Below are 27,548 nucleotides of genomic sequence, written 5' to 3' on the forward strand. Positions count from 1 at the left end.
ATCGGGTTCTGTACACCAATGAGTCCATATTCGAAATTTTTGGAACGAAAGAACGCCAATATGTTTGAAGAAGAATTGAAGAAGCCTATCAGCCCGTGTGTTTAAACCCGACTATTAAACACAGAGGAGGCTCTTTACAAGTTTGGGGCTGTTTATCTTCATCTGGAGTAGGTGATTTGATTAAAATAGGGGGGGCGACTCACCAGGGAACATTATATGGATATCCTAAGGCACCATGCTGTATCATCCAGAATGAGAGTAATAGGTCATAGTTTTATTCTGCAGCAGGACAATGACCCAAAACATTGTTCCCGAGTGGCAAAATATTATTTAAATGGAATGGCAGAGGAAGGAGTACTGGAATTGATGACCTGGCCTCCCCAGAGTTCAGTTTTAAATATATTTGAGCATATTTGGGATTACCTGGACAGAAAGAAGGTCGAACATGTTCCCCGAAATGCTGAAGAATGTTTTGAAGTACTTTAAAGAGCATGGCACAACATACCACAGGATTTTATAACTAATTTGTATGAATCTATTTCCAGGCAAATATCGGCTGGGATTGAGGCAAAAGGAGGACATACTAAATACTAAGAGCTTTTTATGAAGTTTGACATTAAAAAGTTTGTAATTATTCCATATTTTGTGTGAAACACATGTGTTTTAATAAGTTTATAATTTAGAACTTCAAACTTAAATATTAGAGAAAAATTCTCCGGGATTTTTTGAAAAAATGTAAGTGGTCTAAAACTTATTCACAATACTGTATATATATATATATATAGATATATATAGATATATATATATATATATATATATATATATATATATATATATATATATATATATATATATATATATATATATATATATATATACATATATATATATATATACACACACACACACATATATATACATATATATATATATATATATATATATATATATATATATATATATATATATATATATATATATTATATATATATATATATATATATATATATATATATATATATATATATATATATATATATATATGTATATATATGTATATATATATATATATATATATATATATATATAATATATATATATATATATATATATATATATATATATATATATATATATATATATATATGTATATAATATAATAGGGTAATTCTATGTCAAATGACCCAGGTCATGTCACCAAACATCTCAGATTTTGTTGATTTTTATACAGTTTTTATAAAGTTTTTATACAGAGAGCGCTCAGTAAAATAAGAATTACTTGAAAATTTTAGCCTCTGGATCCAAGAAGATCCTGAAATATGACCATTTTACTTTCAGCAGATATTGCCCAGGCCTCTTTTGTTCCCTCAGAATTGCAACATTTATATGGAGGTTTCAAGTCACGTAACTTTAAAAATATTTAATTTTTAAACTTATAAATTTGTAACTAGCTATTTTTGGGGGTGATGAATCTGATGAAGTGATCAAAAGTGTAAAAAATTATTATTAAGTACCTGTAATTATCAATTTAAATAAATTCAGGCAATTTTTTATATACTTGTTTTTAATGCTCAAGAAACCCATGTGGCCTTGATGATATCAAAAAAATACATATTACACATCATTCTATATTCACTGCAAGTGTATGGACTTCCGTATATGGATAATGGGGCATGCTCCCCACTTTTTTGTAGCAAAGTATTGCAATTGATTTTTCACTACCTTTCAGACTAGCCAGAGTTCTGAAAATTTTGGCATTTCTGTAGTGCTAAGTGGTAACAAATGTGTATGTTAAAATTAGTAGTAGTGTTAGAGTAGTATTAGAGAGTAAAGTAGTATAAATTACTTAGAGTAAATTACTATAGAGTATAAATTAGTATTAGAGAGTAAAATTAGAGTAGTAGCAAATGTGCATGTTAAAATTGTTTTCAGGGCCCCAAGACATTAGGAAGGGGTGAGGGTGGTTGGGGGGGGGGAATACTGGGGGCAAGTGCCCTACTTTTTGTAGTGGTATCTTGTGATAGAGCTCTGAAACTTTCAGCATTTGTGTAGTCCTAATGAATGTGTGTTAAAATAGTTTTCAGGGGAGACAAACAGAGGCTCCATATCCTGGGGCACACTGGGGCCATACCCCACTTATTTTCTTAAAATTTTTTTTTATGAATATGCCTTGTTTATTAATTTTTTTTTTTACGAATGTAAAGATGACTTTGAAAATATTGTCTTCAAAAAATTTTTTGGTTTGTACTTGTTCCATTTTATTTAATTATTTACAAAGTAAAATACAAATATATAAAGTTTTAAGATTGTGTTAAGATTTGCTTAACACCTGTTCAATAAAATTTGAGACTAACTTGAATTAGCGATATTTAATTAGTAAGCTTGATAAAATAATTAGTATTTGGTATCAAATGAAAGCTCTATATTTTCCATTTTAATTAGCATATAAATTCTGTGATTATTTTTTGTTTAGATAACAATTTAAAATGCCAAATCAACAAGCCCTAAAAAGTTGTGTGCATAATTTTTATAAAAAAAAACATGAAGATGGAAAACACGTTGTTTGGAACCATTTCAAGATGGAGGGCTACTCAAAAGCTACAATTTATAGATATATAAACAGTTAGGATCAAAATAAACCATTGGGTCGCAAAGCTGGAAGTGGAAGAAGGCCTATTCTTAATACACAAAACAATTGCATCAAATTAAGGGAAATGTTTAACAATCGAAAAGGTGTGTCACTTTCAAAGGCTTCTAGAAGACTTGGTTGTAGCAAAAGCACCATCGGACAAATCTTAAAACGCTTTAAAAAGCCTATTCTTTGTTATAAAAGAAAAAAAAGACCAAGTAGAACACCTGAACAGAGGCTTTGGGGTTGCCGAAAATGTGGTAGACTTTATTCAAAATATCGCAACCATGAATTTAATATTGACAATTAGTCATACTTTACTTTGTCGAATAGCACACTGGTAATAATACATACTATTCAAATGATCAAAAATTGACACCAGACATTGTTAAGCATTATGATTTTGCAAAATTTAAAAAAAATTACTTGTATGGATGGCAATCACCCCTCGAGGGCTAACATCTATTTACTTCTTGCAAAGCGGTAAACCAAGAGATCTATTTAAAAGTGTGTTTACAAAAGCACTTGCAACCTTTTTTTAATAAATATTATCGAGACACCAAGTATATATTTTAGCCAGATTTAGCAACATTTCACTATGCTAATTTGGTAACAATATGGTTAAAAACCCAGAAGATACCATTTGTTCAAAAAAAAGACAATCCAGCAAACTTACCAGAAGCTCGTGCTATAGAGGATTTTTGGGCAATGCTTAAGCGGGATGTGTACAAGAATGGATGGTCTACTAATAATATATCAAACCTTGAGCGTCGGATTTGTTATTGTGCCAGTAGACTTGACCTAAATGCTGTACAAAAGCTGGTACAAGGTACCAATACCAGACTTAATCAAATTTGAAGAGAAGGAGTCTTGTGATAAATTTATTTTTATTTTCCTATTCTGCATATTTAATTCTAAGAACATACCCCAAAAAAAAAATTTTTATCGTGTTTATTTAAGTTTTTATTCAAGTTTAAAGTCAGTCTCAAATTTTATGGAACAGGTGTTAGATGTGCCAATGGTCAAAGTATGCATAGGTCCAATTGTTGTTAAAGGTGCATCAATGATACAAATTATGTTGGTAATTAGAACCCAACACTCATCTGCTCTAGATAGCAAAAAAAGTTTGTCAAAAGGACCATGGGGGTGCATAAATATTACCATAACATCTTGCTCAATATTGTCAATATCAATTATCATACCAATCCAATGAAAACATATCATATTTAAATAGAATAAGTTCACCAAATTTCAATGTATTATGTTGATTAGCTGATTAGGTTGAATGCCAGAAAAAGAAAACATGTTTGTTATTTTAAAATCTTCATTTGTTTGTTTAAAGCTAACAGTATTTATAGATTCTGGGTTAAATTAATGATAGCTCCTAGTTCTACTTTTTAAATTTTTTTTCAGAAAAGTGGGGCATTTCCTCCAGTGCCCCAGCCCTCTATTTATCTGCCCTGAAAACAATTTTAACACACGTTCATCAGGACTACACAAATGCTAGAATTTTCAAAGCTCTAGTTTTTCGGAAAGTAGTGAAAAATCTATCACAAGATATCACTACAAAAAAGTGGGGCACTTGCCCCAGTCCCCCCCCCCCTCCTAACGTCTTGGAGCCCTAAAAACAATTTTAACATGCACATTCATTAGCACTACAGAAATGCCAAAATTTTCAGAGCTCTAGCAAGTTTGGAAGGTAGTGAAAAATCAATTTCAATATTCTGCTACAAAAAAGTGAGGGCCATTTCCCATTATCCATATATGGAAATCCATATGCTTGCAGATCAAAGTCTTTATATTTTTTGAAAGATCAATTAACATAGAATGAGGTGTAATATTTTTTTGATATCATCAAGGCCACATGGGTTTCTTAAGCATCAGATATATAAAAATCAGATATATAAAAAATTGCCTAAATTTAAAGGTACTTAAAAACCCTTTTTTACCTTTGACCTACATATTTTTAAGTTAAAAGATTAAATATTTTTAAAGTTATGCAACTTGGAACCATTAAATAAATTTTTGCAAATGCTGAAGGGACAAAAGGGGCCTGGCCAACATTTCTTAAAAGTAAAATGGCCATATTTCAGGACCTTCTTGGAGTCAAAGGCTAAAATTCTCAAGAAATTCTTATTTTACTAAGTAACTATTAACTGTGTAAAAATCAGCAAAATCTGATATATGGTGTATATATATATATATATATATGGTATATGATATAGGGTGACATTTTTAAAATTTTCTGGGTTATTTGACACAGAATTAAATATATATATATATATATATATATATATATATATATATATATATATATATATATTATATACATATATATATATATATATATATATATATATACATATATATATATATATATATATATATATATGTATATATATATATATATATATATATATATATATGTATATATATATATATATATATATATATATATATATATATATATATATATATATATATATATATATATACATATATATATATATATATATATATATACATATATATATATATATATATATATATATATATATATATATATATATATATGTATATATATACATTATATGTATATATATATATATATATATATATATATATATATATATATATATATATATATATATACATATATATATAAATATATATATGTATATATATACATTATATGTATATATATACATTATATGTATATATATACATTATATGTATATATATACATTATATGTATATATATACATTATATGTATATATATATACATTATATGTATATATATACATTATATGTATATATATACATATATATATATATATAAATATATATAAATATATATATATATATATAAATATATATATATATAAATATATATATATAAATATATATATATATATAAATATATATATATATATATATATATATATATATATATATATATATATATATATATACATATATATACATAGCAATATTTATTACTTCATTAAAAAAAAAAACCTTTTCAACAATAGTTCTTAATTTGTCTTTTCGATCATCATGTTCTATTTTAAGAATATTACTGCGTAAATGAGTAACAATTTGTGCAAGATAGTCAATTGAAGAAGAACGAACATTCATATCTGCTTTGCTACTGCTGAATGTCACAACAAATAAATGACTTAATTGCATAAGCAAAACTTCAGCTGCAGGCCATTCAGGGAGATTTGCTGTGGTAAAAAGGTCTTGTAAAAAATTTTCAAACAATTGTCTGTAATCATTTTCTTCTCGTGATACTGAGCATCTAAAAAATTTGAAATATAAATTTGCTTATAAAGCAAGTTTATATATATATATATATATATATATATATATATATATATATATATATATATATATATATATATATATATATATATATATATATATATATATATATATATATATATATATATAAATTAGTAGTAAATCACTTAACCAAAAATTTTTTTTCATTAAACACTCTGTTTCATCAAAAAGACTCATCAGAAACCTTATTGATGAAACAGTGTTAAAAAAAAAAAAAATTTTGTAAAGTGATTTTCTAATAATTTATTTAGTTGAATTATATTTATTTATATTTATTAGTATTATTAACTAGTATTATTAATTAGAATTAGAATTATTAGTATTATTAACTGCTCTATTCTTTTAAGAACATTAGGAATACATTTTAAAGTTGTTTAAATATATATATATATATATATATATATATATATATATATATATATATATATATATATATATATATATATATATATATATATAATATATATATATATATATATATTATTGCTCTGTTCTTTAAAAACATTGAGCACTCTATTTGTAAAATACACTAATATAATTTACATATATATTATATATATATATATATATATATATATATATATATATATATATATATATATATATATATATATATGTATATATATACAAATACATAAATATATATATATATATATATATATATATACATTTATATATACACCTAACTAACTTTTTAAAATATTTATAATTCAAAGTATGTTTGTAGAGACTTAAATATATATATATATATATATATATATATATATATATATATATATATATATATATATATATATATATATATACATATATATATATATATATATACATATATATATATATACATATATATATATATATATATATATATATATATATATATATATATAAACTTGCTTTATAAGCAAATAAATATATATATATATATATATATATATATATATATATATATATATATATATATATATATATATATATATGTATGTATACTTATAGCAGTCTGACTCTGACATCATACTGAAATAGCCTGTTGTAGGGGGAGTACATACATCAACTGATTAAATAGGAATCATATAAAAGGAGTGCGACTTCATCATGTATGCACACACATATATACATACACATAAGCACCAGCGAAGTTTGACTTTGCCAATCGAAGTTAAATGACTGACTGCAAATGTACATGATATAAATGTTTTAAAGTTGTAACAGTAGATGAAAGAGCTCGTTTATTGGAATCTTTCAATGCATTATCGAGCAAAGAATACCAAGACTCTTTTCTGGCTGGCCTTATTACAGTCTGTAATGTCACAAAAAGGAGATCATGGAAAAATGAAATCATCTTAAAAGACTTGAATGATAACAGCTACAAGTACAAAGTATTTAAGAATATTGATGATGAGTTTACCTAGGTGTGCTTCAAAGCATTTCTTTCCATCTTCGGCATCAAGAAAGGCAGGGTCTCGACAATAAAACGGAGTTTATCAACTACAGGTAGACCTAGCATAGTGACTATACTATATAGAATAAGATCTAGTGTTTTTACATATAATTTAATTAATAAAAGCTATCCGTACATTATGTTTCATATTGTGCGAACATTATTAGGCCTCTACTTTCGATTAGACTAGTCTAGTGCTCTACTATAGGCTATAGGCCTACTAGACTAAAAGACTATAGGCCTATCTAATGCTTAAAATCTTGATTATTTTTATAAATATAAAAATAATTATAAATGTCTTGGTTTTGATTTTAGTCTAAATAAAAGGGCTAGCCTCTATTATAATCATGTTAACAATAATATTATTATTAACATAATATTTCCCTAAGCCTAAGCTTTTAGTGTAGATTTAAATAAAAGGGGCTAATTTATGTGAAATGAAAAATAAATTGAAACAGTTTCTCAATTTTTTATCAAGCATGTTATTTTAAGATTATAATCTTTAATTTAGTTTTTGATAAACAGAAATTATTTAACATATTTTCTTATTGTTTTTCATCTTTTCATCTTTAGGTGAGCCACCAAAGGACAGAAGAGGTCAACATACAAATAGACCTCACAAGCTGACAAATGAAATGGTTCAGAAGATAAGAGATCACATTTCATCTTTTAGGGGTAGCAAGTCTCACTACTCGCAAGATAAAACAAGACGCCTATATTTATCTGAGGATATAAACATTAACGAAATATTTAACATGTTTCAAATTATCTATACAGATAGCAAGATTTCTTACGAGACATACAGGACAATATTTAACATTGATTTAAACATTGCTTTTGGATATCCTCGTAAAGACACTTGTTCAAAGTGTGATGAGCTTAAAATGAGAATAGATCTCATTGCTAAAGATAATTTAATTAACCCTGATTTGCAAGCAAAGCTTAAAGAGTTGGAAACTGAAAGGAACTTGCATCAAAGAAAAGCAGAAACATTTTATTGAAGAAAAGGAGAATCTAGGATAAAAGTAATTAATGATTCAACATTTGAAATAATAGCATTTGACTATCAAAGAAATTTGAATGTCCATAATAACTCAACCAATGATTTTTATTACAGAAGAAAACTTTCATTTCTTTCTTTTAACATCCATGTCCTATCGAGCAAAAATGTGTTTATCTATGGCTATGATGAAACTGTAGCCAAAAAGCGGCCAAATGAGGTGCCATCTATGTTATATGATTATTTTATTTATCACCTAAGTCAAGATCTCAGGGAATTAAAGCTATTTTGTGATTCTTGTGCAGGTCAAAATAAAAATTATAGTCTTTGGGTTTCTGGATTATCTAGTTCAGCATAAAAAAAGATTTGACTCAATAAAGATTTTCTTTCCTGAAAGAGGGCATTCTTACATAGAGTGTGATAAAGACATGAGTCTCATTAACACCAAATCACATGTAAATATACCTTCTGATTGGATTGATTTTTTTAAAGCTTCTCACAAGAATCTAGCTCCTTTCAATGTTTTGGAGCTCAGGCAGAACATGGTGAAAAATATGACACAATTTTTAAAACCTTTCTATAAGGCTGGATGTCCTGTTCTAACTAGATGTCTTAGAGAAGTGTATTTTTCCAAAAATGATCCAGGAACAACGAATCACAGAGACTCTTGGAATGGTGCCTTTTTAAAAAGCACCTTACTTCAAATATGAGAGGCAAAAGCAAAAATGCTCCATGTGAACCTTTAAACTTTTAAACTCTGAGAAACTGTGTATATCAATGGCTAACTTTAAAGATTTGTTGTTAAAATTGTTTATAGAATGTTAATTTGTGTGTATGAATGAATGTGAGTTTCTTAGTTCAAATTGAGTAATATAATATTTTTTTAAATTGACCTTTTAATTTTTATGACCTAAAAGTAAAAGTCTATTTGGTAAGAAGGCTTCAGTTTTATGTGGCCAACTTAAATAATGAAATACAATGACCATTTATCTTTACTTTTCTTCATCTGATGTCAGGTAGACATTAACTTATTTTGAGTGTACATTATTTAAAAAAAAAAAAAAAATCATGATTTTTAGAAATGAGTAAACACAGGATTTCTTGGATTTTTATCCATGAGCAATACATTTCTTTCACCCTGTCCCTAATGTTCAAAATATTTAAAACAATTCAATAATTATTGGATTCAGCTACCAAAAAAAAGATTGTATTATTCCAAAAAACTATATATATATATATATATATATATATATATATATATATATATATATATATATATATATATATATATATATATATATATATATATATATATATATATATATATATATATATATATATATATATACATATAGTTTTCACTATATTATTTGCTCTACTAATTATATAACACGCTGTATTGAGCACTCTTACTGGAAATATTAACACAATTCCTACAATATATATATATATATATATATATATATATATATATATATATATATATATATATATATATATATATATATATATATATATATATATATATATATATATATGTATATACAAACTTACTTTTTCAAAAAAAAAGATAGAAAGTTTTGTGCAGCTCTCAATGAATCTTCATAACTTTTTACTATCAAAATGTTTATATCTACAATATTTTGCAAATTATCTTTTGAGTCAGTTTTGCAAGACGTTTGGACAGTACATTGAACAAGCTGAAGAACTAGTGCTGTAAACATTTGGATGGAAACATTTTCTTCCAGTCTAAATCAAAATATTTTTAATTGCTACAAATTTTTTAATCTTATTTTAATAAACTTAAATTTTTAAGATTTATGTAAAAAATAAAAAAAAAATGGAAAAAACAAAAAAATAGTGCGAAGTGATATTGATAACAATGTTTAATTTTTTTTCATTAAATTAAGGTAATAAATATATTTTAATAGCACATAGTTAGATTAAAAAAACTACTTGTTATTCAGTATGGAGTAATAAAATTGTCTTTGGTCACATTTTCTAGTGAAGCACACTCTTTATTTTCTTAAGTACTTTATAGTACTCAACCAAGCTAGAAGATTAAAACCAAATGCCCATGTATCAAAACTTTATTTAAAGTCTGTAAGATTGGATACCAAAAGTAAAGTTGTGTATAAAATTCTGCATTCTCAAAACAAAATTTCTATAATTTGTCAGAGTAAAAATAATCATTAAATGTATTCAAAGGGAACAGGTCTGCAATAAGCAGGCGATGAGGGTTTGTGATTCCTCAAGACAAGTTGGCGCTCAACACCTTTAATAAACACATAAGTCTAATGGCACAAAGCATGTAATAAATAAAGATACTTTAATTGCTAAATTTATGCAAGCCTCATCTTTACTTGCCTGCTTATACACTGACTGACCAGTCTAGTTTGCCAAAAAATAGGCAACCGTTTGTTTTGTGCCCAATAGGAAAAAATATTTACAATAGGAGTATAAAATTCTAGTTGCAGGAAGTCTAATAATTTTTATTATTGGCCTAATTATAAGATTGTTGAAACAGGCTAAAAAATTAATATTCATCACATAATAATATAGACGGGTTATAAAATTGGCAATTATCAGATATAAAAATAATTTTTCAGCCTTGGATGGCAAAAAAAAGCAAAAGATTTTGTTTGGTACTAGAAGTACACATCATAATGGATGTACACTTCTAGCACAAAGCAAAATCTTCTATAAACAAAAAAATCAATGATGTCATGTACCAAAACTCTAAAGAATAAAATGCGCTTAACGAATAAATTATCAAGTCTGTAGATTGCGGTACATTATGAAGACTATTTAGCCTATTACAAAACAGAGAAGGCAAGCTTGGACTAAAACAAAAAAGTTGGCTTTTCTTGGTATGCATTTATTCTTTTGTTTTAATCAAAAAAATGTAGCTCAATTGTTTTTTTCTTTATATTTCTCTTTAATATGAATACAACTTTTACTATTAAAAGGCATTTAAGAAAAACTTCAAAAATTGTGCTGAATGAAAAACTAAATGAAATAATGCAAAATATTGTGACAGAAAATAAAACAGATAACAAAAACTAAATTTATTAAATAAGAAGTTAAACAAAAAATTAGAAAGAAAAAAAAAAAAAAAAAGAGTAAAGAAAAAAAAAAAAAAAATCAAAACACTATTTACTTATAACTACGTAAATTTCTTTTAGATGATGGCAGCCTTGCAAGAGAAGCTAAAATATCATCCATTATTAAGTCACGATGTTTAACATAACCTCTATATATTGCACGTGCCACTCTCAAAGCACTAAGTTGAAGTACACTGACTTGATCAACAAAGAATGAAGAAATTGCAATTTGAGATAACTTCAGAATAGATGAATCAGTTAAAGTTTCCATAGCTAAAGTATCTGCTAACAGAGAGACGACTTCGCATAGCTTATTATAAATTTGCAAAATTGACTTGTCCACGACATGACTTCGAGATTTCTTTGAGAAACTTTCTTCTATAAAAATACTGCTGTCTTTTAATATATAAAAAAGTTAGGATTTTAATAATTATTCATCAATTATTTATGATATTTTATTTCAGAAAAATTTATGTTAAATTTGTAAAATATTTAGAATTTGGTTAACATTAAAATTAAATAAAAACTAACCACTTTTTAACACATTGGAATATAAATAAATTAAAATAAACTATGTACTATTAATTAGTTTTAAAAAATTAATTAAAACCATTCACACCATTTGAATGTTTATAGAGTGGGTCATAATTAGGGTATAAAGTAGTTTCAAGGTGATGCTGACAAAACAAAATAATATGTTCTAGAGCCTCTTCCAAATAAACTTGTTTTGGCATATTTGGACATGTTCTTAAATAAAGTATGATACATGCTGCCTCTGCAGATCGTAAAATACGTTCAACTTGCAATTTAAACCACTTTGTTCCTTCTTCTTCATCATCATCCTAAAGTTTTAAAAAGCATAGCTTGACATTTGAATTTAAAAAAAAATTAAATTTAAATTTAAAAAAAATTTAAAACTATTTTAATTACCATAAACAAACTTAATTTTTATTAAACTAAACCATGTCTCACAGTCTGTTAAAAAATTAAAAATATAAAATACAACTGATCGTGTCATTTTTTTTAAAAAAAATGTGTTATTAAGATTGTACAACTCAAACAATAGATTATTTTCTTATTTATTTATTTATTTATTTGTTTATTGTTAATTAATTTGACATCTATTCAAAACATTTTAATATGTTTTATTTTCATTTGTACATTAAATTTTTAATTTTGGACAACAGAATAATAATATCTAAAAAAATAAATTTATAAATTTATATTTAAACGATTTTAATTATTGCTAAACTGATAATATATTTTTGAATTTTTGAACACGATAAAATGAATAAAAACAAAGTAAATAAAATAATACTTGGGATATTATTTTATTTAAAAATTCATAAGCTTCATATAGTTCATAAGCCAAGAAGTTATATAGAACAGAAGTTTGAAGTCAGAAAACAGACTTTTATTTCAGCTCAGGATTTAAATAAAAAAATATATATCAGCTCAGGATTTAAATAAAAAAATATATATCAATACAATATAAACAATGTCTTTAACAGATCTTTTGTGACTTGTTTACAATCTTATTTAATTGTAACTTTACTTATTTTTAACCTTAATTGTTAATAATCTAACTTGATTATAATCTTTCTTTATTGTAATTTTACTTGTGTAACCTTACTTAATTTTAATATTAATAGGTAATATTACTTGTTGTAACCTTAATTTTTGTAACCTTAACTGTTTGTATTCTTACTTAATTGTAATATTAATAAGTAATATTAGTTGTTGTAACTTTACTTGCTTATAATCTTACTTGTTTTTATGATAAATAATTGTAGTTAAAAATATTTTTAAAAATTTTATTAACAATGTTAAGATAAGTTAGTGATGAACTTTTTTTTTTAATTCTCTCATGCATTCCAAGCCAATAAACTCTATATTTTCTTTTTAATTCTTTATTTAAATAATTAGGCTAAACCATATAAATATAATACTAAAACCTGATTTAGACATAATTGAATAGAATCTCGCACATGTCGATCCATTGAAGAGATAATATGCACTAATTGGTCAGTAGGTACCTAAGAGAAACTACAGTTAGTAAGTTATATGAAAAATAATTTGTCAAACAAAATTAACCAAATAATACAGTGTACTTAATAAACATTTCTGTTGCATCTGTTTGTGCATATTTTTGTTAACACAGAACCTCACATGTACATACCTCACCTGCGTTTATAAGGGTAGACGCTGTGAGTACATCCAATTGTAAAAAACAACTCCTTTATAAAGCTTTTTTTGTCTGCCGTAATAAAAGACATTTATACATAGATACTGTATGGCAGCTATGCATGTAATAAAACAGATGGCAAGCCTTCCCGAGATGCTTGTTTGTCCATGCTTAAAGTAATTTTTAGACAACTTGACCACATTTTTATAAAGTAAGTATTTAAAGAATTTGCATCAAAATAAAGCTATAAGAAACTAGAGAGAATAAAACAGCAATACTCAAAGAAAGGAAACGAATTATACGACTATACGAAATAAAAAACCTAAATAAAATATGCTCGAAGAAATTGAATATTTAAAAAATAATAATAATAATATAGCTAAATATTTTACTATTTATCTATTATTTCTGCTTTCTATTTTTTTTGGTTTTAGTTATTTTCCACTACCAAAATTGATACAAGTCGAGGGAAAAAGCAGATAAGAATGTAACGAAAATAAAAACGTTTTTTGATATACAATTTTTTCGCAACTTTTTTCTATCAGGTTATTAAGGAAATACTTTATTATTTGCGCTAGAAACATCGCCAATGTTTAAATTTGAATTTCAAATGTTTTTACTATACTGTACTGCTTTTATTAATGCACAGAAAAGCGAGAAAACTAATTGCTAATTATTCACAAAAATATTTTTTTGTGCAAATAAACTGCCCCCATTGAAATAGTTTGCACTTTGTTGGATTATCCAAATTGTGCATTTAAATCCGATAGATTATTTCCTGATGAACTATTGTTATTGACAATACTCCAAAAGTTCGTGGGCTACAGTACTTACTTAACTTTTTAACAAAATTTTAGGAGCCTATTTAAAACATTTTTTTAAGTTTTTAAAAACATTTTTAAACAGAGCAATCGTTAAATTCATTTTCTCTTGTAATTCGTATTAACAATAGAGAATGGACAATATAAAAGAAACAATTTTAGACATGCATCAAATGCGGTAAACATGTTTATAAAAGAAACCATGTTATTCTTTTAATTAATTTATTCCGTCATTGCAAAATTTATTAATCAAATAATATATTATACAAATCAACCTGCTTTATGACCTGCTGCATTGAAGGATGCAATTTTTTAGGCAAAGACTTAGAGATTTTAACTCCGACTTATAACACCCCCTACCTTGGGGCTCTTAGTTGAGTAAAGGCTAGAGATAGTGTCTCAATAAAAATACTCATCTTGGGCAGATGTCAAACGCATCCGGCTACTGCCTTGAAGAAGGCCTCCTAGGCAAAGACTTAAGGGGTAAACATATTCTGTTGACCAGCCCGCATCCTTTCTTCATCTTATAGCCTGGCGCAGATGTATAAATAATACATTGTTTCCAGTTTAGGGTGTTGACTGCTGTATCTTCTTGGCTCAATGCATGGGTTTTGCTTGTGTTTTTATGACTAGGCAACTCATTCTATTATCTCCTAATGAGGGTACAGCTATAAAACTCAGTTTTATGGTTCTGAGGATGGCTGGTAGTCAGGTTTCCCAAACTCTGTAGTAGCTATCAGAGAAGCTGATTCCATCAACAGCTGTAAAATATCTAAGTACTAACTGTGCCATGTTGCGCATGAATGGTGTCCCTGTTCGTACTTTTGATGTGCATTGTCGACGCCAAATTTGGGACCCTATGTTATGGTCAAGAATTTACTAATAGTAATGAGGCAATTGCTTGTCAAGTTCTTTAACAAATTTAAGAATGACTAAAGTACCAAAAACCATAAAACACAAAAACCCATTGCCATCACAAAGTTCTTGAAATCCATAACTCACTAATATTTGTGATCTTCAAAGTTACTTTTCTTTTGTTATCTTTTGAAAAGTTCACCAGTCCTAATTGCTCTTTGTGAGACTATTTTGTTTATTCAGTTTGGCTGTCTCATCTTGTGATCTTAGTTTTGATCGTTATCTTCCTTTAATTCATAAAGACTTCATTAGTCACATGCTTGGCCTGGGAATTTACATTCGTAAGAATTCACCTGTTTGTCGTGAAACTAGGTTTGAATCCACAGACTATTCTTTTATGTATTTTTGTTTAGCACCACTTCAATCTATCGCCTTTCTCTTTGTTCCATATCGCTCTCCTTCATCTCAAGACTGCACCCTTTTTGATGTTATTTCTGATCAATTTAATCAAGCCTTCTCTCTTTACCCATCAACTGATAAAGTTGTTGTTGGTGACTTTAATGCTCATCACACAGAATGATTTGGCTCAAGTATCAGTGACTCTGCAGGCATTAAACACACAACTTTTGCCTTGCTCAATCCCTAACTCAAATAGTCAACTATCCAACTCGCTTTCCAGACAACCCGAATCATTTACCTTCTCTACTTGACTTACGTCTTGTTTCTGATCCTAGTCAGTGCTCAGTTTCTTCACATATACCCTTAGGTGCATCTGATCATGGTTTGATCTGTTTAAAACTATCATCTCATTCTTCTTCATTATCTGAATCCCCCTATCATCGTACCAGTTAACAACTACCTTAAAGCTGACTGCGACTCTTTCTGTGATTTTCTTTGTGATGACCCTTGGGTAGAAATCTTTCGTCTTCCTGTTGACAAATCTGTTTCTTGCATAACTTCTTGGATTTAGGCTGGCATGGAATCTTTTGTTCCCAATCGACAATTCCAGGTCAAGCCTCACTCTTCTCCATGGTTTTCCTCACATAGTGCTGCTGCAATTTGCCATTCGAAACCATTACTTCCATATCTATCAGCAAAACAATTCTCCAGAAAATAGACGTCTGTTTATTACTGCTAGAAACCAATGTAAAAAGGTTTTGTTAAACGAATGTGGTCATGAAATCTTGTATTTCATCACAAAAATTAGGCTCTCGTGACTTCTGGAGAATCTTAGTATAATTAGTAAAATAGTATGAATAATAAGGGCAAATCTGTAATTCCACCTCTCTTGTATGGTTCAGACTTTGTCAACTCTCTTAAAGACAAAGCTGAATTGTTTGCAATTCAGCTTTGTCTTTAAGTATAGACAATTGCCGGAGCAGTTGTCTATACTTTCAAAACAATTCATCATGTGCTTATCAGAGTCTTGTTTTTCAGCCTGCTGGAAAACAGCATCTGTTACCCTTATCTTCAAAAATTCTGGAGAGTGATCTGATTTGTCTAACCACCGCCTCATTAGTCTTCGTCCTATCATAAGCAAGGTTTTTGAATCTTTAATTAACAAACACTTAATCTCTTATCTTGAATCTAATAACTTACTTCCTGATCATCAATATGGAATTCGATCATCTTGTTCTACAGATGATTTGCTAACAGTAACAACCAATATGTTTAATCGTGCATTAGATAAAGGTGGAGAGGTTAAGGCCATCACTCTTGACATTTCAAAAGCTTTTGATAAAGTTTGGCACGTCGGTCTTCTCCATAAGCCTTCTTATTATGGTGTATCTAGTAACATCTCATTTATTCTTGTCATGATAAGAAGCCAACACTCTCTGATTGCTTGGAGGGGGCTATTGAGCTTGAAAAGGATCTCACGGTATGAACAGTAGGATTTTGAGCTTAAAAAGGATCTCAAGGATGAACTGTAATGTATTCAATGAGTCATCTACCTTTTATCTTCGAGGAATATCTCTTACTTCTGTTCTTTCTTGGAAACCATATATCAAATCCGCTGCAAAATTAGCATCTGCTAAGGTTGCATCTCTTTATCGAGCTCGACACTTTCTTACTCTGGATTCTATTCTCTATAAATCTCAAATCTGGCCTTGCATGGAATACTGTTGCCATATCTGAGGCTGATCTTCCAATGATGCCCTTTCTCTTTTAGAAAAGGAGCAAAAACTCATAACAAGTAAACATAGTTGGACCTGCTCTTGCAACCAACCTCTAACCATTATCACATCGTCGTAATGTTGCTTCTCTTCCTCCTTTTTACAAATACTATAACAGGCACTGCTCTAAAGAGCTAGCGTCTCTTATGCCATCTACTAAAATTCATTCTCAAGTTACTCGTCATTCAATTAAGTCTCATCCTTTCACTGTGACTGTTCCTAAGTGATCCAAAAACTTTTATTCCTCAAATTTTTTCCTCGAATATCAGTTCTTTGCAATTCGCTTTCTTCATCTTGCTTTCCTAATGCATATAATTTGTAATCTTTTAAGTCGTCTGTCAATCGTTATCTTGCTCTACAATCTTTATCTTTTCTCTTCCAGTAACTTCCAACTCTAAATAGTGGTTGCTTGCAGCCTTGTTGGAAGCGAGGTTGTTGAAAAATAAAATTATTTTCTTCTTTTCCTATTATATAAGTATTGAGAAAAAATGTCAAATATAGCAAAAACTTTTTCAAAAGTGAAAAGTAGGGCTGTTTCAAGTAACTTAAATACTTGTTTAAACAAATAATTGTAACTTAAATAAATTGTAAATAAAAGTAACTTAAGTTCTTGTTTAAACAAATAAGTAATTGCTTATAAATAAGTAATTGTTTAAACAAAGTACTTAAGCAAATTTTTATTACATAAGTAAAAATAAGTGATTTTTTTTTCCGAATCAACAAAAAATTGAAATTTTATAAAAATTTGCATAAAAGTTGTTACATTTTCAATTTTAAACCCTAAAATTAAAGTATTATAACTTTTAGTTTAAATTTTAATTATATTTCTTGGTTTTGTTTTTCCATATTTTTCAAAAAAAGATTATAGTTTAGACTACCCACACAAAAAAAAAAGTTATAAATTATAAGAAATTATAGCAGGAGATATGTATTTACATTTTTCTAATGATCTTAAAGATCCTTAAACATCAGCAGTTGAATGTTAAGCCTCCAATGTTTGAAAAGAATCTTTACAAAAAAAGAATAAGACTGAAGAACTTCACTATTTCTTTCTCAAAACTCCGATTTGATAAAAAACAAGTCTTACATAAATGTTTTTGATTGCATCAAAAAAGAAATAGTTGAATTTGAAGGATCAATTTCTTAAAAAATTCCACTGTACTTTGAAGTTTTTATCAGCATCATCAATTGTTACAGAAAGATGCTTTGGTGCTCTAGACTTTTTTTTTTGTTATTGAAATTTGAGAACATCTTTGAGTAAAAAATTGATAGAAATTTTAAGTTTTCAACATTATATCTTGGAAGTTTAGTTTAGGTTGTGATTTGTTATACCTATATAGTACTATATATCACACAAAAATGCAATATTAGATGTAATTTTTATTTTCTTGGAAAATAACTAAAATTACTTAAGTAATTTGAACAAAATTACTTAAAATTACTAAAGTAATTTTCTTCCATTTTTTGAACACCCCTTGCAAAAAGATGTCAAAACGAATAAACGTAAGAAAAAAAATTTAAGAAAAAACATAAAACAACATTTCTCAGTTCTAGCATACACACCAAATTAGTTTCTCAATTATATGGACTGATAAAAATCGTGAATAAATTAAATATCAAAACTTTCAATTGTTGTTAAATTTTTAATATTAAAAGTTAATATGTTTTTTTCATCAACTTGTATCAAAATGAGTAGCTAAAAACAACAACCATTCTATAAAAAAGAATGCAAAAGTTGTATAAAAATTAAAAAAAAAATTCAATTTTCTTGTTTTTATTATAAAATTTTCTAGTTTATTTAATTAAAACTTGATATTTTGGTACAAATTTGTTTCCTTTTTTTCGGGATTGTTTTTTTTTCTCAGTAATAAGTTTTTGCGCAAATTATTGAAACGTTTTATAAGTTAAAAGATGCAAACTGTCATGGTCAGTGTGGCTAAAAAATTACTTTAAATGTGGACGAACAAGGTGAAGGGAAGGGTTGGATGGCTATTTAATAAGAGGTCATCAGTGATTTTTATTTTAAACCAAATTCAAATTTATTAATAATTAAATCAACTGAAAAAGTTGATTGTTGATGTAGGCCCGGCGGAAACATTGCTTCAAACTTAACTATGTTCTTCATTCTTCAAACTTAGCTATGTTCATACCTATGTCAAATAAAAATGTTTTGCAAATAATTGCGTTAATTGAAACTTGGCAACAAAAAATTAACTTTTTTCAATCAAATAAGTGATAAGAAGCTTTTTTTTAATCAAATAAGTGATAAGAAGCTTAGTATATATTAAAAATAAGAAGCTTAGAATATATAAAAATAAGAAGCTTAGAATATATCAAAAATAAGAAGCTTAGAATATATTTAAAATATTTCATTTTACACATTTTTTCAAGATTTTTTCATTAATTTCAAAATTAAAACAAGTATAATATCTACTAAAAATGAATAAGTCTTTCCTTAAATACGGACTAAGATAATAACAAAGTGTAAAACAACATACAAATTTAATGTAGAAATTAAAAAAAATTGGTTGTTTATCCTACTGGACAAAACTGCTGAACATTGTTACTCCAAAAAAAGCTACCTTGTTGCTGAATCTAGAACTATTTCTGATGTGATTGATGTTGACTCAAGCAGTTAAAACAATTCCAGAAAGTGAAATTACAAGTATTGCGAGAAAACTTTAGTTGGTCAAATATTTTAGCAAACAAAATGAAAACTTTTATTTTACAAAAAACAATTACATAATTACATAATTGCATAAGACTGAAAAAGTAAATAAGCAACTTGGTGTCACAAGAAATTACAAAGAAAAAAACTGAGATCTTTTAATTTGTCAAAAAGCTACCAAACATCAAAAACCAACCAAACTAAATGAACAACAAATAGCAACCAGTATAAATAAAAAAGAGCAAAAGAAACTTGCAATACTAGAAAAAAGTTTGGTGGAATTAAAAACAGGTTAACTGCTAACCTGTGGTCGGGGAATATTCAAACAGTAAAGCAAAACAGTAACGCTAAGCAAACTGGTTAAAGAACTGAACAAGCATCGTTATAATCTTTGCTGGTGAAATTATTGCACAAATTAGGTCCACAGTCATTGATGAATTTGAAAGTAAATCCTAGTACAAATAACTAAACAGTGAAAATTGTGTAAACTTAAACAAGTTTGGAGCAGAGTGCAATGCCAAACATGTGGGAGAAATTCAATACTACTTGAAATTAAAAAATTTTAAAAGACTGATCAAAACTGTTGTAATTATTGTTATAACATTCTATTTCATCTCATCCAAAACCGTTTTCTTATTCAGCCAATGAAGCTTTGCTTCATTTTTTCTTTCTTTTCTTTCTTCCTCCACTAATGTTTTTGTTCTAAGGAGAAGATTGTCTTGATTGCATTGACACAAAGAACAAATTTGTACACTTCTTTTTAGACTTAGCTAAACAATTTTGTAGTTAATCATTTTATAAATATTTCTAACCTATAAAATGATTTCTAATGATGTCTAATTTTATAATGAAATTTCAAATTTAACTATGTTTATGCCTTACACATTGTATACTCAATAAAATGGTGCAACATAAGAACTTCTGTTTTTTTTTTTTTGTTGTAATGACATAGTATGTGTTTAAATTTAAAAAAAAAACTAGAACTAATTTCAAAACAATAATTGTTGTTATTGTGATTTCAAGTGACAAATAACTTTGTTACATGATTTTTTTTACAATACCAAAAAAGTAAACACAAGTAAGCACATTAAAATTATGCTTTTTAAATTCATTTAATTAGATTAAATTGTTAAATAAAAAAAAATAAAAACAATTACAAATAAATAACTCAATTTCACAATTTTTATTTGTCTGATTAAAATCCAAACATTCTTGAGATATACTGACAGAAATAGACTAAACACAAATTCATTGAAAAACCAAGAAAAACCATTGGTTTCCACAAATTTAATTGTTTGAAACATATATATTGTATATCATTTTCCCATGCCAAACAATATGATTCTAACAAATGCTTACATATAATAGAAGTTTATGTGAGGCTTTAGTCAACAAAATTACATTAAGCACCACATTAAATACATTTTTTCATTCTTATTTAGTAATCAATGTAAAAGTACAAACTTAACAATAAACTAACTCCTTATTGAAAGTTTCAACTCCAGACTCAAAGTTCTAATGTTAAAACTCTAATTTTTATGACATTTATATTAATTCATTTTAACTTTTAAATTCATTTTAACTTTTTTTATAAAATTTAACTATTTTTCATAACATAATTTTTTTAAATACTTTTATTATATTTATTTATTTTTTATAAATTACCTTATTTAGTATACCACATGTTTTTATTTTTGCAACTTCTGTATAAAAACTTTTTATCAATGGTCTTGGAAAAAGTGATTCAGGCGGTATTTCTGCATCATCATTAATATCTAATTCACCATCTGCATCAAGTTCTAATTCCATGTCCAAAAATTTATTTAAAATAAAGGCAAACTTCTTAACTTCCGCTTTGATTTCGACACCTACATGTTAATTAACAATAATAAAATAAAATTATGCATTTCTTACTGAAAACCATTAAAAAAAAAATTAATAAAGTTTGTATCTTAGGTAACGCTTGTCTAATTGTTCATGTGCATGTCCACACATTTTTAAACTGTTATAAATATGCAACATTTTTGCACAAATGTTTGCAAAACTTAGCAAGTTTTGAAAACATTTATACTGCATTACTTTACCAGGTTACTCCTATAAACATAAACTGCAAACCAAACACAAAAATATTTAAAGTGCAACATAAAGCTTTATGTTAATGTTTTGATCCACTTTTATAACTATTAAAGCAAAAAACATTTTTCAACAATCAAAGTAAAAAATTAATAATCAGTCTTAAAAGTTTTTTAGGTTTTTGTTAGTTTTTTTATTTAATTTTTTAATAATGAACAATACATAATCTCTATTTGAGAGTTTTTTTTATAATTTTGTTTTTTGTTTTTTGTTTTCACATATGTTAAATAAGAATTTAACTCTGTTCATGGTTTTTGGATATTTAAACTATTGAACTATTTGAATATTATTTTTTCAATTATTTGAATTATTTAACTAACTCAACAATGCGATAAAAATAACATTCAGAAAAATATTTATTAATTAAAATCTTTTATTTACTACTCCTTTATAAATAATTAAAAATACAATAAAATTTAGTTCTTTTTTTTTAATTCTTGTTCATTATTTTGGCACGATAATTTCAAATGTTCAAAATATTGATTTGCTCACTGTTTAAGCTGCTTTCGTAGTCTTATAAAACTATTTCATATTTTTTATCTGTGGCTTAATAACAATAAAATTTTTTTCATATTTTCCCTATAAATGTAGAACATTGGTGTCTTTAATGTATTGCTAAATTTAACTCATTGAAAACTGATATTGCTCTAGGTTTGAGTTTGGGTTCAGGTTCAGGTTCATGTTCAGTGTGAATACATAAAACGTCTGCACATTCTAGACCATTATGCCATGATTCTTGGTGAATAAAAAAGCAATCAGCCTGCAAGTTAACGTGGAATCTTCTTAGTGCTTTAGCAGAAACAAGGGGAACTGCTAACATATCTCATATATTACTCCATACGCATACTCTAACTTTCACTTGTTCTCGGTATTGAAAGATTTATTCGTTTTATTTGATATTTTCTTATTGATATAACATACACTCTTATAAACAATACTAAAAGCACTAAAGTTTTTGCTTACTCCTGATTCCATTCTCTACCTCTATCAATCATGTAATCATTCTTATAAAGAATACTGTTACCATATTTAGGCTGGTTTTTCTAATAATGCATTTTTTCTTTTACACAAGATCCAAAAAAGCACACACATACATACATATATCTAGCCTAGTATAAAAAGTCATCTATGATATCATACTGAAATAGGAAGCTGTGGGAGCTTCAGCACATGTATAAATTGAAGATTTGGGCAGATATCATACAGACAAATTTTTTTTTTTTTATTCATCGTTCTTTGATTTTTCTTTTTTTTTCTAAAAAAAACTGTTTGAAACTTATAGCATGCAATATATATAGAATAAACTGGGGTAAAGTGAACTAGGCTATATTTTAATTTTTTAGGGGTAAAGTGAACTATTTTTTTAAATCAAAAAATTATCACGTTAAAAAAACTTTTTGTTAAGTAATTTAGGCATTGTTTTTGCTTAATACAACATTTTAAAATTTTTCAAAAAAAAAATAATTAAAATATAGCCTTTGTTTTGATGTAAAAGCCATTTTAAATAATGAGTTAGGCGGAAGTTTTAAAATTATGTTCTCAAACTTTGCAATAGGTTTTAGTAAATTTAAGATTAGTTGTTATTAATGCAATTATCAGTTATGTTATTTATATACGTTTTGAAGATAATACAATGCTGTTTTAAAAACACTTTATATCATGATATAAAACAGCTAAGTTCTTAGTTAGTAAATCAATTTAGTTCACTTTACCCCTTATTTTTCTGTCTATTGGGGGTAAAGTGAACTAGTCTATTTGTTATGTTTCTTCATCAAATAATTTTAGTAGAACTGTATATATACAACGTAATTACTTAACTAGATTGCTTATTCTTAAAACAAATATTTGTTTTAAAAATTTTAAAACTATTTTCAGAAATATAATATATTAAAACAATGCCAAGAAACTACAGAAAAAAGAATCCCAAAGAAAATCATATGCACCTAATTTGTTGCAAAATGCTATTTCTAAAGTTAAAAATAAAGAAATGTCTTCGCATGCTGCATCAAAAAAATATGGCATTTTAAGAAGTGCAATCGCAAGACATCTTCTAGGCATAAAATGCTCATAAGTTGGTGAAGGGCAACCGGACCGATTATCTGCTGATGCTGAAAAAGATCTTGTTTCACTTTTATCTGCATTTTCTGATTTTGGATTTGAATTGGATAAAAAACAATTTATAAAACTTGTTCAAACGTATACCGAAATGAAAGGAATTAAGAAAAAATTTGTGAATTGTGTTGCTGGTGATCAGTGGTTTCGTAATTTTATAAATCATTGGCAGAAAAAAATATCTATAAGGACTCCAGAGATTTTGACATTAACAAGAGCCTTAGCTTGTAACAAAACTGTAACTGACACTTAGTTTTCTTTACTAAAAGCTACAATGGAAAAATGTGACATTATGAATAGATCAGCTCAAATACTAAACTGTAATGAAAGTGGGTTAAGCACTAACCTAATAAATAAAAAAAAGTATTTGCAAAAAATCCCTGTAACTATTGTTCCTGGATCGGGATAAAAACAGTTTACTGAACTAGCAACAATATCAGCTACATGAAGAAATTTTCCTCATTTATTTTGTGCGCTGGGAAGAATTTGTATAAAGAGTGGGTGTCTGGTGGACCAAAGGCTTCCTTATATGGGGTGACAAAAAAAGGTTGGATGGAAACAGACGTTTGCACTGAATACTTTATCCATCTTGTTTTGCTTATCTTTGATGGTCATATGAGTCATACTTCTTTAGAAACTATTAAAAAAGCAATTGAAAATCATATAACTATTTTGTGTTTGCCAGCACACTGTTCAAATTTGCTTCAGCCACTTGATGTCGGAGTCTTTCGCCTAGTTAAACATGTATGGCTTAAAATTCTGGGTAATTGGTATACCGAGTCAAGGTTAAAGGTGGTTGGGAAATCTGTTATTCCATCTTTATTAAAAAAACTTTATGATACCTCCTCTAACCCAGCTCATTTAGTATAATCATTTGCAAAAACTGGAACTTTTCTCTTTGATCAATTTGTATTACATTAGAAGATGCTTTAAAAGATTAAATGATGAAGAAAATAAATGCCTTAAAAGAAAGATCAAGCAGCAATGCAAAATACAAAATAAAAATAATAATTTATCAGAAATAACTAACACAAAAGAGTTAAAGATGAAGTAGTTCACTTTACCCCAATGTGGGAGTAAAGTGAACTAGTGAACATATTTTTTTTTGAATATATATTCAATATTGTAATAATAATTTCTAATCTTAGTATTTTGTTTTATGTTGTACCTAATACTTGAAATGGTATAAATTTTAAAAACTGAAAAAAGCCTACTTGTAAATTGAAAACTTTTTGTTTAAATATCAAAAACAGTTCACTTTACCCCAGTAATCGATCTGAAAAAAAATTGAACTGAAACTCGGACTTTGTCTTTTATATATATATATATATTATATATATAAATATATATATATTTTATATATATATATATATATTTTATATATATATATATATATTTTATATATATATATATTTTATATATATATATATATATTTTATATATATATATACATATTTTATATATATATATATTTTATATATATATATATATATATATTTTATATATATATATATATATTTTATATATATATATATATATATATATATATATATATATATATATATATCTATATATATATATATATATATATATATATATATATATATATAAAATATATATATATATATACATATATATATATATATGTGTATATATATATATATATATATATATATATATATATATATATATATATATATATATATATATATATATATATATATATATATACACACATATATATATATATATATATATATATATATATATATATATATATAAAATATATATATATATATATATATATATATATGTATATATATATATATATATATATATATATATATATATATATATATATATATATATATACACATATATATATATATATATATATATATATATATATATATATATATATATATATATATATATATATATATATTAGAACCTGTCATTTTTTGAAAATTGAACTTTGCTTTGCATAACTAAAAAAAAGGGTGAGGTTTAAAATTAAAAGTTGAAACTGGCAATTAAATAAAAACAAAAAAAAGTTTTATCTACTAAGGAATCACAGACAGTGTTTTACCAAAAGCTCAGGGGGGAGAAGGGAGGTGTTATTGAAACTGATAAATTTGTAATATTTTTTTTAAATATTCAAAATTGTTTAAAGTATTATCTATTTCTAAATCAATTATTTCATTTTTATAAAAGCAGCAATAAGGGTTGTGCCCCTCCAGCTCACTGCTGAAGAAGTAAAATATAGAAGGTAAAATTTCTTGTTCTATGAAAATATTTTCACATGTCTGGATGACTTTTTTACACATTTGACTGAGTGACAACACCAGTTTTGTACAATCATTGGTTTAACAAAGTACTCTTTGATATCTCTAGTTGTCATGCAACAAGTTAATGGTAGTTCAAAAGCTTCATTCCAATCACTATCTTTAAACTGCTTTAGTGTTGATATCTGGTGTCCTTCAGATAGACCTCCTACTTGAACATTTTCATCACCTCCTCTTATTTAAACAATTTTGTTTACACTGAAACTTCTTTTTTCTTTGTTCTCGGAACAAAGCATAGTTTGGAATGACTATACTCTCAATATCTAGTGACTGGTGTTGAAGCAACTTAAGCTGGTAAAGAACATGTTTTGGTCCTAACCACTCTCTGATTAAATTTGATGTTAAACCTGACAGAAAATTTTTTTTAGTTTCAGAAAATTTTTGACTGGATTGCCTTGAAGATCGTGATGAGATTTTCAGATTTTATTGGCTGTTGTTAGCAATCTGGCTATGTTGACAGGGCCAATTTGAAGAAGTTCTAGTTGCTGAGGAACATGACTGTTACGCAGAGCTTTACATGACTGTTATGTATAACTATTTGATAGCCATAATACTGATCAGTAAAAAGAATTTTTTACTAAATGATTACTCAAGATAATAAGATGCTCATAACTTTAGTAAAAAAAGAGTTAATTTTAAGAATAGTAGCTTGGCCAAGTAAGTTTCCAATAGGTCCACTCCATTTTTTACTGCTTTTAGATTCTCCATCTAACAACTTATTTTTCCCATCACCAG

The 27,548-nt window shown here is 26.5% G+C and overlaps 1 protein-coding gene across 1 annotated transcript in view; it reads right to left on the reverse strand.

The window, feature by feature from the left end:
• LOC100201760 (nipped-B-like protein) overlaps positions 1–27,548 on the reverse strand; it is a 96,452-nt gene that overhangs the window by 50,457 nt on the left and 18,447 nt on the right. The window contains exons 9-14 of the mRNA XM_065817403.1: positions 21,889–22,091; positions 13,476–13,556; positions 12,140–12,362; positions 11,577–11,898; positions 9,971–10,165; positions 5,649–5,931 (exon numbers count right to left, since the gene is read on the reverse strand). Coding sequence (XP_065673475.1) covers positions 5,649–5,931; positions 9,971–10,165; positions 11,577–11,898; positions 12,140–12,362; positions 13,476–13,556; positions 21,889–22,091 — 1,307 coding nt within the window. The remainder of the gene's footprint in view (positions 1–5,648; positions 5,932–9,970; positions 10,166–11,576; positions 11,899–12,139; positions 12,363–13,475; positions 13,557–21,888; positions 22,092–27,548) is intronic.

This window comes from Hydra vulgaris, chromosome 14, assembly GCF_038396675.1.
Source record: "Hydra vulgaris chromosome 14, alternate assembly HydraT2T_AEP".
NCBI lineage: Eukaryota > Metazoa > Cnidaria > Hydrozoa > Anthoathecata > Hydridae > Hydra > Hydra vulgaris.